Source organism: Oncorhynchus nerka, linkage group LG7 (assembly GCF_034236695.1).
Source record: "Oncorhynchus nerka isolate Pitt River linkage group LG7, Oner_Uvic_2.0, whole genome shotgun sequence".
In the NCBI taxonomy this organism is placed as follows: domain Eukaryota; kingdom Metazoa; phylum Chordata; class Actinopteri; order Salmoniformes; family Salmonidae; genus Oncorhynchus; species Oncorhynchus nerka.
In genome coordinates, this window is record NC_088402.1 from 93,808,730 (window position 1) to 93,822,134 (window position 13,405).

Below are 13,405 nucleotides of genomic sequence, written 5' to 3' on the forward strand. Positions count from 1 at the left end.
CCAGTACAGGCTAGCAGTGAGTTAGTGGAGCTAACATGATGCAGCCCAGACTCCCAGGCTAGCAGTGAGTTAGTGGAGCTAACATGATGCAGTCCAGACTCCCAGGCTAGCAGTGACTTAGTGGAGCTAACATGATGCAGTCCAGACTCCCAGGCTAGCAGTGAGTTAGTGGAGCTAACATGATGCAGTCCAGGCTCCCAGGCTAGCAGTGACTTAGTGGAGCTAACATGATGCAGCCCAGACTCTCAGTACAGGCTAGCAGTGAGTTAGTGGAGCTAACATGATGCAGCCCAGACTCCCAGGCTAGCAGTGAGTTAGTGGAGCTAACATGATGCAGTCCAAACTCCCAGGCTAGTGGAGCTAACATGATGCAGTCCAAACTCCCAGGCTAGCAGTGAGTTATTGGAGCTAACATGATGCAGCCCAGACTCCCAGGCTAGCAGTGAGTTAGTGGAGCTAACATGATGCAGTCCAGACTCCCAGGCTAGTGGAGCTAACATGATGCAGTCCAAACTCCCAGGCTAGCAGTGAGTTAGTGGAGCTAACATGATGCAGCCCAGACTCCCAGGCTAGCAGTGACTTAGTGGAGCTAACATGATGCAGTCCAGACTCCCAGGCTAGCAGTGAGTTAGTGGAGCTAACATGATGCAGCCCAGACGTACAGGCTAGCAGTGAGTTAGTGGAGCTAACATGATGCAGCCCAGACTCCCAGGCTAGCAGTGAGTTAGTGGAGCTAACATGATGCAGTCCAGACTCCCAGGCTAGCAGTGAGTTAGTGGAGCTAACATGATGCAGCCCAGACTCCCAGGCTAGCAGTAACTTAGTGGAGCTAACATGATGCAGCCCAGACTCTCAGTACAGGCTAGCAGTGAGTTAGTGGAGCTAACATGATGCAGCCCAGACTCCCAGGCTAGCAGTGAGTTAGTGGAGCTAACATGATGCAGTCCAAACTCCCAGGCTAGTGGAGCTAACATGATGCAGTCCAAACTCCCAGGCTAGCAGTGAGTTATTGAGCTAACATGATGCAGCCCAGACTCCCAGGCTAGCAGTGAGTTAGTGGAGCTAACATGATGCAGTCCAGACTCCCAGGCTAGTGGAGCTAACATGATGCAGTCCAAACTCCCAGGCTAGCAGTGAGTTAGTGGAGCTAACATGATGCAGCCCAGACTCCCAGGCTAGCAGTGACTTAGTGGAGCTAACATGATGCAGTCCAGACTCCCAGGCTAGCAGTGAGTTAGTGGAGCTAACATGATGCAGCCCAGACGTACAGGCTAGCAGTGAGTTAGTGGAGCTAACATGATGCAGCCCAGACTCTCAGTACAGGCTAGCAGTGAGTTAGTGGAGCTAACATGATGCAGTCCAGACTCCCAGGCTAGTGGAGCTAACATGATGCAGTCCAGACTCCCAGGCTAGCAGTGAGTTAGTGGAGCTAGCATGATGCAGTGCAGACTCCCAGGCTAGTGGAGCTAACATGATGCAGCCCAGACTCCCAGGCTAGTGGAGCTAACATGATGCAGCCCAGACTCCCAGGCTAGTGGAGCTAACATGATGCAGCCCAGACTCCCAGGCTAGTGGAGCTAACATGATGCAGCCCAGACTCCCAGGCTAGTGGAGCTAACATGATGCAGCCCAGACTCCCAGGCTAGTGGAGCTAACATGATGCAGCCCAGACTCCCAGGCTAGTGGAGCTAACATGATGCAGCCCAGACTCCCAGGCTAGTGGAGCTAACATGATGCAGCCCAGACTCCCAGGCTAGTGGAGCTAACATGATGCAGTCCAGACTCCCAGGCTAGTGGAGCTAACATGATGCAGCCCAGACTCCCAGGCTAGTGGAGCTAGCATGATGCAGCCCAGACTCCCAGGCTAGTGGAGCTAGCATGATGCAGTCCAGACTCCCAGGCTAGTGGAGCTAACATGATGCAGTCCAGACTCCCAGGCTAGTGGAGCTAACATGATGCAGTCCAGACTCCCAGGCTAGTGGAGCTAACATGATGCAGTCCAGACTCCCAGGCTAGTGGAGCTAGCATGATGCAGTCCAGACTCCCAGGCTAGTGGAGCTAACATGATGCAGTCCAGACTCCCAGGCTAGTGGAGCTAGCATGATGCAGTCCAGACTCCCAGGCTAGCAGTGAGTTAGTGGAGCTAACATGATGCAGTCCAGACTCCCAGGCTAGCAGTGACTTAGTGGAGCTAACATGATGCAGTCCAGACTCCCAGACTAGCAGTGAGTTAGTGGAGCTAACATGATGCAGTCCAAACTCCCAGGCTAGCAGTGAGTTAGTGGAGCTAACATGATGCAGTCCAAACTCCCAGGCTAGCAGTGACTTAGTGGAGCTAACATGATACAGCCCAGACTCTCAGTACAGGCTAGCAGTGAGTTAGTGGAGCTAACATGATACAGCCCAGACTCTCAGTACAGGCTAGCAGTGAGTTAGTGGAGCTAACATGATGCAGTCCAGACTCCCAGGCTAGCAGTGAGTTAGTGGAGCTAACATGATGCAGCCCAGACTCCCAGGCTAGCAGTGAGTTAGTGGAGCTAACATGATGCAGTCCAAACTCCCAGGCTAGCAGTGAGTTAGTGGAGCTAACATGATGCAGTCCAAACTCCCAGGCTAGCAGTGAGTTAGTGGAGCTAACATGATGCAGCCCAGACTCCCAGTACAGGCTAGCAGTGAGTTAGTGGAGCTAACATGATGCAGCCCAGACTCCCAGGCTAGCAGTGACTTAGTGGAGCTAACATGATGCAGCCCAGACTCCCAGTACAGGCTAGCAGTGAGTTAGTGGAGCTAACATGATGCAGTCCAGACTCCCAGGCTAGCAGTGACTTAGTGGAGCTAACATGATGCAGTCCAGACTCCCAGGCTAGCAGTGAGTTAGTGGAGCTAACATGATGCAGTCCAGACTCCCAGGCTAGCAGTGACTTAGTGTAGCTAACATGATGCAGCCCAGGCTCCCAGGCTAGCAGTGACTTAGTGGAGCTAACATGATGCAGTCCAGACTCCCAGGCTAGCAGTGACTTAGTGGAGCTAACATGATGCAGTCCAGACTCCCAGGCTAGCAGTGACTTAGTGGAGCTAACATGATGCAGCCCAGACTCCCAGGCTAGCAGTGAGTTAGTGGAGCTAACATGATGCAGCCCAGACTCCCAGGCTAGCAGTGACTTAGTGGAGCTAACATGATGCAGCCCAGACTCCCAGTACAGGCTAGCAGTGACTTAGTGGAGCTAACATGATGCAGCCCAGACTCCCAGGCTAGCAGTGAGTTAGTGGCGCTAACATGATGCAGCCCAGACTCCCAGGCTAGCAGTGACTTAGTGGAGCTAACATGATGCAGTCCAGACTCCCAGGCTAGCAGTGAGTTAGTGGAGCTAACATGATGCAGTCCAGACTCCCAGGCTAGCAGTGACTTAGTGGAGCTAACATGATGCAGCCCAGACTCCCAGGCTAGCAGTGAGTTAGTGGCGCTAACATGATGCAGCCCAGACTCCCAGGCTAGCAGTGAGTTAGTGAAGCTAACATGATGCAGCCCAGACTCCCAGGCTAGCAGTGAGTTAGTGGAGCTAACATGATGCAGTCCAAACTCCCAGGCTAGCAGTGAGTTAGTGGAGCTAACATGATGCAGTCCAAACTCCCAGGCTAGCAGTGAGTTAGTGGAGCTAACATGATGCAGTCCAAACTCCCAGGCTAGCAGTGACTTAGTGGAGCTAACATGATACAGCCCAGACTCTCAGTACAGGCTAGCAGTGAGTTAGTGGAGCTAACATGATACAGCCCAGACTCTCAGTACAGGCTAGCAGTGAGTTAGTGGAGCTAACATGATGCAGTCCAGACTCCCAGGCTAGCAGTGAGTTAGTGGAGCTAACATGATGCAGTCCAAACTCCCAGGCTAGCAGTGAGTTAGTGGAGCTAACATGATGCAGTCCAAACTCCCAGGCTAGCAGTGAGTTAGTGGAGCTAACATGATGCAGCCCAGACTCCCAGGCTAGCAGTGAGTTAGTGGAGCTAACATGATGCAGTCCAGACTCCCAGGCTAGTGGAGCTAACATGATGCAGTCCAAACTCCCAGGCTAGCAGTGAGTTAGTGGAGCTAACATGATGCAGCCCAGACTCCCAGGCTAGCAGTGACTTAGTGGAGCTAACATGATGCAGTCCAGACTCCCAGGCTAGCAGTGAGTTAGTGGAGCTAACATGATGCAGCCCAGACGTACAGGCTAGCAGTGAGTTAGTGGAGCTAACATGATGCAGCCCAGACTCTCAGTACAGGCTAGCAGTGAGTTAGTGGAGCTAACATGATGCAGTCCAGACTCCCAGGCTAGTGGAGCTAACATGATGCAGTCCAGACTCCCAGGCTAGCAGTGAGTTAGTGGAGCTAGCATGATGCAGTGCAGACTCCCAGGCTAGTGGAGCTAACATGATGCAGCCCAGACTCCCAGGCTAGTGGAGCTAACATGATGCAGCCCAGACTCCCAGGCTAGTGGAGCTAACATGATGCAGCCCAGACTCCCAGGCTAGTGGAGCTAACATGATGCAGCCCAGACTCCCAGGCTAGTGGAGCTAACATGATGCAGCCCAGACTCCCAGGCTAGTGGAGCTAACATGATGCAGTCCAGACTCCCAGGCTAGTGGAGCTAACATGATGCAGCCCAGACTCCCAGGCTAGTGGAGCTAACATGATGCAGTCCAGACTCCCAGGCTAGTGGAGCTAACATGATGCAGCCCAGACTCCCAGGCTAGTGGAGCTAGCATGATGCAGCCCAGACTCCCAGGCTAGTGGAGCTAACATGATGCAGTCCAGACTCCCAGGCTAGTGGAGCTAACATGATGCAGTCCAGACTCCCAGGCTAGTGGAGCTAACATGATGCAGTCCAGACTCCCAGGCTAGTGGAGCTAACATGATGCAGTCCAGACTCCCAGGCTAGTGGAGCTAGCATGATGCAGTCCAGACTCCCAGGCTAGTGGAGCTAACATGATGCAGTCCAGACTCCCAGGCTAGTGGAGCAGACCGGCGGATCTATAGTAAGGGGTCTGCCGCACTGATACGCAGCCTTGATCCGTGAGACTCATTTTGACAGAAGTACCGAAAGTAACCAATTCCAGTAGCCGTTTTTCATGTTCTAGTATCAACAAAGTACTGCCGTTTCGGTATACCGTTCAACACTAGCGTGTGCACATGCTGCTCCAGAGACAGTGCTGTTCTTCCTTCAGACAAGCATGCGTTAAAACGTTGTTCATTTGCACAATGTCTCTCGTTCACATTGGCTTGTAAATATCCAACCTCACAAAAAAAAATATTCTACCTATAGATGTATAACTTTGAGCTGGATTGCCTGTCTTTGCAATTCGTTTATTTGCCTTTGCATATTTAGCTAGCAGCCGCTATGGAAATTCACTAGCACTTGTACAATTTATTTTTTATTCTGGTAAAGATTAAAAAAAACACACATGCAGAAGCTTCGGGACCTTTAGTCCGGGAAACAGGTCTTAAAGTCGGATCCACTATTCTGAAATAACCTTAATGAATCAAAAAATCACCAAAGTTAGCTGGTACACTCTGTAGTGTACCCCCAGGGATGCTGGGATTCCTGACCATGGTGTGTGTGTGGAGCACTTGAAGGTGTGGCAGTTATCTAGAAGACAACAGTCAACTGTAAATCTTTGTCGCTTGTTGGTTCAGATGAGTCTCGAAGAAAAGAGTCACTTTGAGTCGCTGTAGTTTTGTATTATATTATATACAGTCCTCGGGGCATCTTTCTGTCTGTTTGGTTGAAGTATTTGTGTTTTTTTTTGTGTGTGTTCTCCAGCTGAGAAGAAACAGTCCCCAAGTATTGTGTTCAGAAAGGTAAGACATGATCCATCTCTGCCCGCCGAACTGTCTTTCACTCTGCATGTGTTGGCTACTCCTGTTCTGCTAGTCTGATTGGATAAAGCATCCTTTTAATTCTGTAGCTGTTTACTATCGTCTGTAGTATTCTCCCTGTTCTATGTTAATGTAAGGTGAAGTTGCACCTAAGACACTGATCCTGGGTCAGTTTAGCATTTTTCTCCACTAATGGTTTGGTGGAGAGGAAGCTGATCCTGGATCACCCTACAATGTCCTGTGTTGGTCCTGATGCACATTTATTTTAGTTGCAGCAGAGTCAGGGTCTGTCAGTTGGCCCAGTCGTTATACGGCCACCGGTCTGGCAGGGTCTGTCAGTTGGCCCAGTCGTTATACGGCCACCGGTCTGGCAGGGTCTGTCAGTTGGCCCAGTCGTTATACGGCCACCAGTCTGGCAGGGTCTGTCAGTTGGCCCAGTCGTTATACGGCCACCGGTCTGGCAGGGTCTGTCAGTTGGCCCAGTCGTTATAAATCAATTAAAAGTAACACAATAAGAATAACATAACGAGGCTATATACAGGGGGCCCCGTTACAGAGTCAGTTGTAATCAATGCATGGTTTAAAGCTGTGGGTTATAGCTGTTCATTTCTTTCTACCAACTAGCCTCTTATTAACCTTTACAAACATGAGTGCAAACCTCATGGTTTTTACCTTTTTAAAATGTATAAATCAAAGTGATTAATTTAGGCCGATGGTAACGGGGTCGTTATCTGGTAACGGGGTCGTTATCTGGTAACGGGGTCGTTATCTGGTAACGGGGTCGTTATCTGGTAACGGGGTCGTTATCTGGTAACGGGATAGGGTTGCAACAAATGCTGCTAACTTTCCCAGGTTTTCTGGAAATCCCGGTTAAGGGGGGATTACTTTATTTCCTCCGGATTTTACTGGAACGTTGGGAAATATAATCACATTCTACAACCCTACTAGAAGAACATTAGTAGATGGCACCCTATTCCCTATATAGTGCACTACACTGTGAGCCTGGTCAAAAGTAGTGCACACTATACGGATTCGAGTGCCATTTGGAACTCAAATATAGTGTGACTGTGTTGTGCTGGTCGGTCAGTGTGCTGTAGTGACTGTGTTGTGCTGGTTGCTATGTCCCTCCCTTCCCGTAGTGACTGTGTTGTGCTGGTTGCTATGTCCTTCCCTTCCCGTAGTGTGCTGTAGTGACTGTGTTGTGTTGGTTGCTATGTCCTTCCCTTCCCGTAGTGTGCTGTAGTGACTGTGTTGTGCTGGTTGCTATGTCCCTCCCTTCCTGTAGTGACTGTGTTGTGTTGGTTGCTATGTCCCTCCCTTCCTGTAGTGTGCTGTAGTGACTGTGTTGTGCTGGTTGCTATGTCCCTCCCTTCCTGTAGTGACTGTGTTGTGTTGGTTGCTATGTCCCTCCCTTCCTGTAGTGTGCTGTAGTGACTGTGTTGTGCTGGTTGCTATGTCCCTCCCTTCCTGTAGTGACTGTGTTGTGCTGGTTGCTATGTCCCTCCCTTCCTGTAGTGTGCTGTAGTGACTGTGTTGTGCTGGTTGCTATGTCCCTCCCTTCCTGTAGTGACTGTGTTGTGTTGGTTGCTATGTCCCTCCCTTCCCTTAGTGTGCTATAGTGACTGTGTTGTGCTGGTTGCTATGTCCCTCCCTTCCCGTAGTGTGCTGTAGTGACTGTGTTGTGCTGGTTGCTATGTCCCTCCCTTCCCGTAGTGTGCTGTAGTGACTGTGTTGTGTTGGTTGCTATGTCCCTCCCTTCCCGTAGTGTGCTATAGTGACTGTGTTGTGCTGGTTGCTATGTCCTTCCCTTCCAGTAGTGTGCTGTAGTGACTGTGTTGTGCTGGTTGCTATGTCCCTCCCTTCCCGTAGTGTGCTATAGTGACTGTGTTGTGTTGGTTGCTATGTCCCTCCCTTCCCGTAGTGTGCTGTAGTGACTGTGTTGTGCTGGTTGCTATGTCCTTCCCTTCCCGTAGTGACTGTGTTGTGTTGGTTGCTATGTCCCTCCCTTCCCGTAGTGTGCTGTAGTGACTGTGTTGTGTTGGTTGCTATGTCCCTCCCTTCCCGTAGTGTGCTATAGTGACTGTGTTGTGCTGGTTGCTATGTCCCTCCCTTCCCGTAGTGTGCTGTAGTGACTGTGTTGTGCTGGTTGCTATGTCCTTCCCTTCCTGTAGTGACTGTGTTGTGCTGGTTGCTATGTCCCTCCCTTCCTGTAGTGTGCTGTAGTGATTGTGTTGTGCTGGTTGCTATGTCCTTCCCTTCCTGTAGTGACTGTGTTGTGTTGGTTGCTATGTCCCTCCCTTCCTGTAGTGTGCTGTAGTGACTGTGTTGTGCTGGTTGCTATGTCCCTCCCTTCCCGTAGTGTGCTGTAGTGACTGTGTTGTGCTGGTTGCTATGTGCTGTAGTGACTGTGTTGTGCTGGTCGGTCTGTCCTCAGGTGGGAGGGGATAAATGGGTTCTAGGGGGGAAACAACTGGAGTTCAAAGAAGAGGAATTCGGCAACAGCGGCACGACTCCACTTTACACTAAGGTACGCTTTTTAACCTGACTCCACTTTACACTAAGGTACGCTTTTTAACCTGACTCCACTTTACGCTAAGGTACGCTTTTTAACCTAACTCCACTTTACGCTAAGGTACGCTTTTTAACCTGACTCCACTTTATGCTAAGGTATGCTTTTTAACCTGACTCCACTTTACGCTAAGGTACGCTTTTTAATCTGACTCCACTTTATGCTAAGGTACGCTTTTTAACCTGACTCCACTTTACGCTAAGGTACGCTTTTTAACCTGACTCCACTTTACACTAAGGTACGCTTTTTAACCTGACTCCACTTTATGCTAAGGTACGCTTTTTAACCTGATTCCACTTTACGCTAAGGTACGCTTTTTAACCTGACTCCACTTTATGCTAAGGTACGCTTTTTAACCTGATTCCACTTTACGCTAAGGTACGCTTTTTAACCTGACTCCACTTTATGCTAAGGTACGCTTTTTAACCTGACTCCACTTTATGCTAAGGTACGCTTTTTAACCTGACTCCACTTTACGCTAAGGTACGCTTTTTAACCTGACTCCACTTTATGCTAAGGTACGCTTTTGAACCTGATTCCACTTTACGCTAAGGTACGCTTTTTAACCTGACTCCACTTTATGCTAAGGTACGCTTTTTAACCTAACTCCACTTTATGCTAAGGTACGCTTTTTAACCTGACTCCACTTTACGCTAAGGTACGCTTTTTAACCTGACTCCACTTTACGCTAAGGTACGCTAAGGTGGTTTTTAATCTATACCATATTTTAAGTGAGCGCATCCCAAATGGCACCCTATTGCCTATTTATTGCACTACTTCTGATCAGGGCCCATAGGGTTCTGGTAGAAAGTAGTGCACTTATATAGGGAAAGTGTTGCCATTGGGGAGGCATACTAAATGAATGAAATTGACAGCACTCCAAAAATATACTTTTTAAATGTTTTATAAGTATTAATTCCACATGGAATTAGCATGTTTTTTATGATGTGTTTTTTGATAAGGTACTCCTCATCTGCTCTTGGTTTGCGCTTTGTTTTTCAGATGAAGCGTAAGCGGTTTGGACACAAATCAACCAAGGTCACCAGGAGACCTAGTATATCGGTAAGATGCAGGGTTGGACCATTTCATTTCAATTCCAGTCAATTTAGGAAGTAAACTTAAATTACAATTTTTAACTAACAAAGCTTTTCAAAGAGGAACAATTGTAATTTGGTTTTCTTTCTTGAAGGGTAGGGTAGCATAAACAACCACCTGGACATTAGGGATTTGCATAGACATCCTAATGCAAAGTTACACCTCAAAATTACACCTCAACGGTCTACACACAATACCCCATAATGACAAAGAAAAAAGTTTTTTACAATTTTGTTTCTAATTTAAAATAAATGAAATAACACATTTACATAAGTATTTAGACCCTTTACGCAGTACTTTGTTGAAGCACCTTTGGTAGCGATTACAGCCTCGAGTCTTCTTGGGTATGACGCTACAAGCTTGGCACACCTGTACTTGGGGAGATTCTCTCAAGCTGTCAGGTTTGATGGGGAGCGTTGCTGAACAGCTATTTTCAGATCTCTCCAGAGATGTTCGATTGGGTTCAAGTCCGGGCTCTGGCTGGGTCAATCACGCGTTGTCTTGGCTGTTTGCTTAGGGTCATTGTCCTATATATATATATATATATATAACATAACAAAATATCAAGGGGTCTGAATCCGTTCTGAATGCGCTGGAGATCATTTAACTTCTTGCGTCGAGCCATGCCGGATCCGGTAGCGTAATCATAGCCTCAAGCTCAATACCATAACGCAACGTTAACTATTCATGAAAATCGCAAATGAAATGAAATCAATATGCTAGCTCTCATGCTTAGCCTTTTGTTAACAACACTGTCATCTCAGATTTTCAAAAATATGCTTCTCTACCATAGCAAAACTAGCATTTAGCATTTAGCGTTAGCATTTAGCATTAGCATTTAGCGTTAGCATTAGCAGGCAACATTTTCACAAAAACCAGCAAAAACATTCAATAAATCATTTACCTTTGAAGAACTTCGGATGTTTTCAATGAGGAGACTCTCAGTTAGATAGCAAATGTTCAGTTTTTCCTGAAAGATTTTTTGTGCAGGAGAAATCGGTCCGTTTGGTGCGTCACGTTTGGCTACCAAAAAACCCCGAAAATTCAGTTATCCAAACGCCAAACTTTTTTCCAAATGAACTCCATAATATCGACTGAAACATGGCAAACGTTGTTTAGAACCAATCCTCAAGGTGTTTTTCACATATCTCTTCAATGATGTATCGTTCCTGTATCCTTCTCCTTCTGTATCGCAAGGTAAACTGAATGCCACTGGGAATTACGCACCAATTTAGACAAAGGCCACCGGACGGCCCCCTGGCAAATGTAGTCTCTTATGGCCAATCTTCCAATGATATGCCTACAAATACGCCACAATGCTGCAGACATCTTGGATGAACGGCAGAGCGCATAAGCTCGTTCACAGCATATTCACAGCCATATAAGGAGACGTTAGTAAACACAGCGTCAAAAATCCTGCTCATTTCCTGTTAGAAGTTTCATCTTGGTTTCGCCTGTAGCATTAGTTCTGGGGCACTCACAGATAATATCTTTGCAGTTTTGGAAACGTCAGAGTTTTGTCTTTCCAAGGCTGTCAATTCCATGCATAGTCGAGCATCTTTTCGTGACAAAATATTGCGCTTAAAACGGTCTTTTTATCCAATAATGACATAGCGCCCCCATAGGTTGAAGAGGTTAAAAAATATATATATATGTAACACTCTGTTGGAAGACATCCTGCATTCAGGATGGAATTAGCAGGAAATTCATGAATCCTCCAATTGGGATTAGGGGAAAGTTAACACAATTTTGCAACCTTATATAGGCCACAGATAAGGTCAAGATTGTTCTGTTGTCCCCACAGAGAAAAGCCAAGATGAAAGAATCTGTGAAAGAACTGGAAGAAGAGGAGGAAGAGGAGGAGGAAGAAGAGGAGGAGGAGGAAGAAGAAGAAGTAGAAGAAAAGCCACAGAAGAAGATGAGGACTCCTCAACAGGTATTTGTTGATTGACTGAATTGATGGTAATTGATTGGTTTTGGTTGTCACTGTCCTTGCGTACAAAAAGCATTTGGATGATATGTCAATTGAATTTCTCATGATGTGTAATCTTCCAGAAGGTTAAAGAGGAAGAAAAACAAGAGTTGAAACCACAGAGAAAGGTTTGTATTTATGAATTTATTTTAATATGGGTGTTTGTCAATTTTGTTTTGTATTTAAACGCCACTTTAAACATGTACTTGACACTGCAACAAAATATCCCCATGGGGACAATTAAGGCAGTTGGTGGGTCTAATCCTTAGATTTATGAATTTAGCGTAAGAGGGGTGTAAACACTATATACTCTACAGATAAAACAATTGCATAGGCTAGCAAAACCATGTCTTTTTACAGAAGGTACGGGTGAAAGAGAAGGAGGAGGAAGTAGAGTGGAAGCCAGAGAAAATTGTGAGTTTTTTTTATATCAAACATATTTATTTAACCAGGAAGTCCCATTGAGTTCAGAAGACTTCTTTCTAATGGGAGGCTAAGACGTTGTCTGTCGTCCCCTAATATAATGGCTATGCCACTCAATTATATAAATAATGACATGCAGAGGACCTAGAGTAGAGCCTTGAGGAACACCACCCACATGGATACAGTGCATTATTATTATTAGGTGTGTGACAAGGCCTGTGCCCCAACTGGCACCATATTCCCTATATAGTGCACTATATACAGTGCCTTCAGAAAGTATTCATACCCCTTGACTTATTCCTCATGTTTTGGTGTTAGTCTGAATTAAAAAATGGATTCAATATTTTTTTTTCACCCATCTACACACAATATCCCATAATGACAAAAGTCATAATTTTGGGGGGAATGTTTGCGAATGTATTTTTAAAATGAAATGCAGAAATATGTCATTTACAGAAGTATTCACACCCTTGAGTCAATACATGTTAGAATCAGCTTAGGCAGCGATTACAGCTTTGGGTCTTTCTTGGTAAATGTCAAAGAGCTATCCACAACTGGATTATACAATATTTGGCCATTTATTATTTTCAAAATTCTTCAAGCAAATTGTTTGTTGGTCAAATTGTTTGCTGGTCATTGCTAGGCAACCATCTTCATGTCTTGCCATAGATTTTCAAGCAGATTTAAGCCAAATACTATAACTCGGCCACTCAGGAACATTCACTGTCTCCTTGGTAAGCAACTCCAGTGTAGATTTGGCATTGTGTTTTAGGTTATTGTCCTGCTGAAAGGTGAACTAATTTCTAACTAACTAACTAAGCCTTGTTAATATGAATTAATCTCCCAGTGTCAGACTGAACCAGGTTTTACTCTAGGATTCTGCCTGTGCTCCATTCCGTTTTGATTTTTTTATCCTTTATCCTTAAAAACTCTCCAGTCCTTAAATTTTAGCATTTTTAACCTAACTAGGCATGTGAGTTAAGAACAAATTATTATTTACAATGATGGCCTACCCTGGCCAAACCCAGAAGACGCTGGGCCAATTGTGCGCCGCCCTATGGGACTCCCAATCACGGCCGGAGGTGAACCAGGGACTGTAGTGGCGCCTCTTGCACTGAGATGCAGTGCCTTAGAACGCTGCGCCACTCGGGAGTCCTTAACGATTACAAGAATACTCATAACATGATGCAGCCACCACTACGCTTGAAAATATGGAGAGTGGGACTCCGTAATGTATCGGATTTGCCCCAAACATAACACTTTGTATTCAGGAAAAAAGGTGAATTGCTTTGCCACATTTTTTGCAGTTTTACTGTAGTGCCTTGTTGCAAACAGGATGCATGTTTTGGAATATTTTTATTCTGTACAGGCTTCTTTAGTTTCACTGTGTCATGTAGGTTAGTATTGTAGAGTCACTATATAATGTTGATCCATCCTCAGTTTTCTCAGCCTTTAAACTGAGCGATATTCAATGTCTGCTGTTTTAATT

At 46.3% G+C, this 13,405-nt stretch overlaps 1 protein-coding gene across 3 annotated transcripts in view; it reads left to right on the plus strand.

Annotated features, from left to right (window-relative positions):
- mbd1a (methyl-CpG binding domain protein 1a) overlaps positions 1-13,405 on the plus strand; it is a 78,140-nt gene that overhangs the window by 33,570 nt on the left and 31,165 nt on the right. For 2 of the 3 annotated variants that reach the window (XM_065020997.1, XM_065020998.1), the window contains exons 7-12: positions 5,802-5,839; positions 8,292-8,384; positions 9,429-9,488; positions 11,326-11,457; positions 11,577-11,621; positions 11,854-11,907. In XM_065020997.1, the coding sequence (XP_064877069.1) occupies positions 5,802-5,839; positions 8,292-8,384; positions 9,429-9,488; positions 11,326-11,457; positions 11,577-11,621; positions 11,854-11,907 (422 nt within the window). The remainder of the gene's footprint in view (positions 1-5,801; positions 5,840-8,291; positions 8,385-9,428; positions 9,489-11,325; positions 11,458-11,576; positions 11,622-11,853; positions 11,908-13,405) is intronic. The other variant, XM_065020999.1, reaches the window with a different exon arrangement.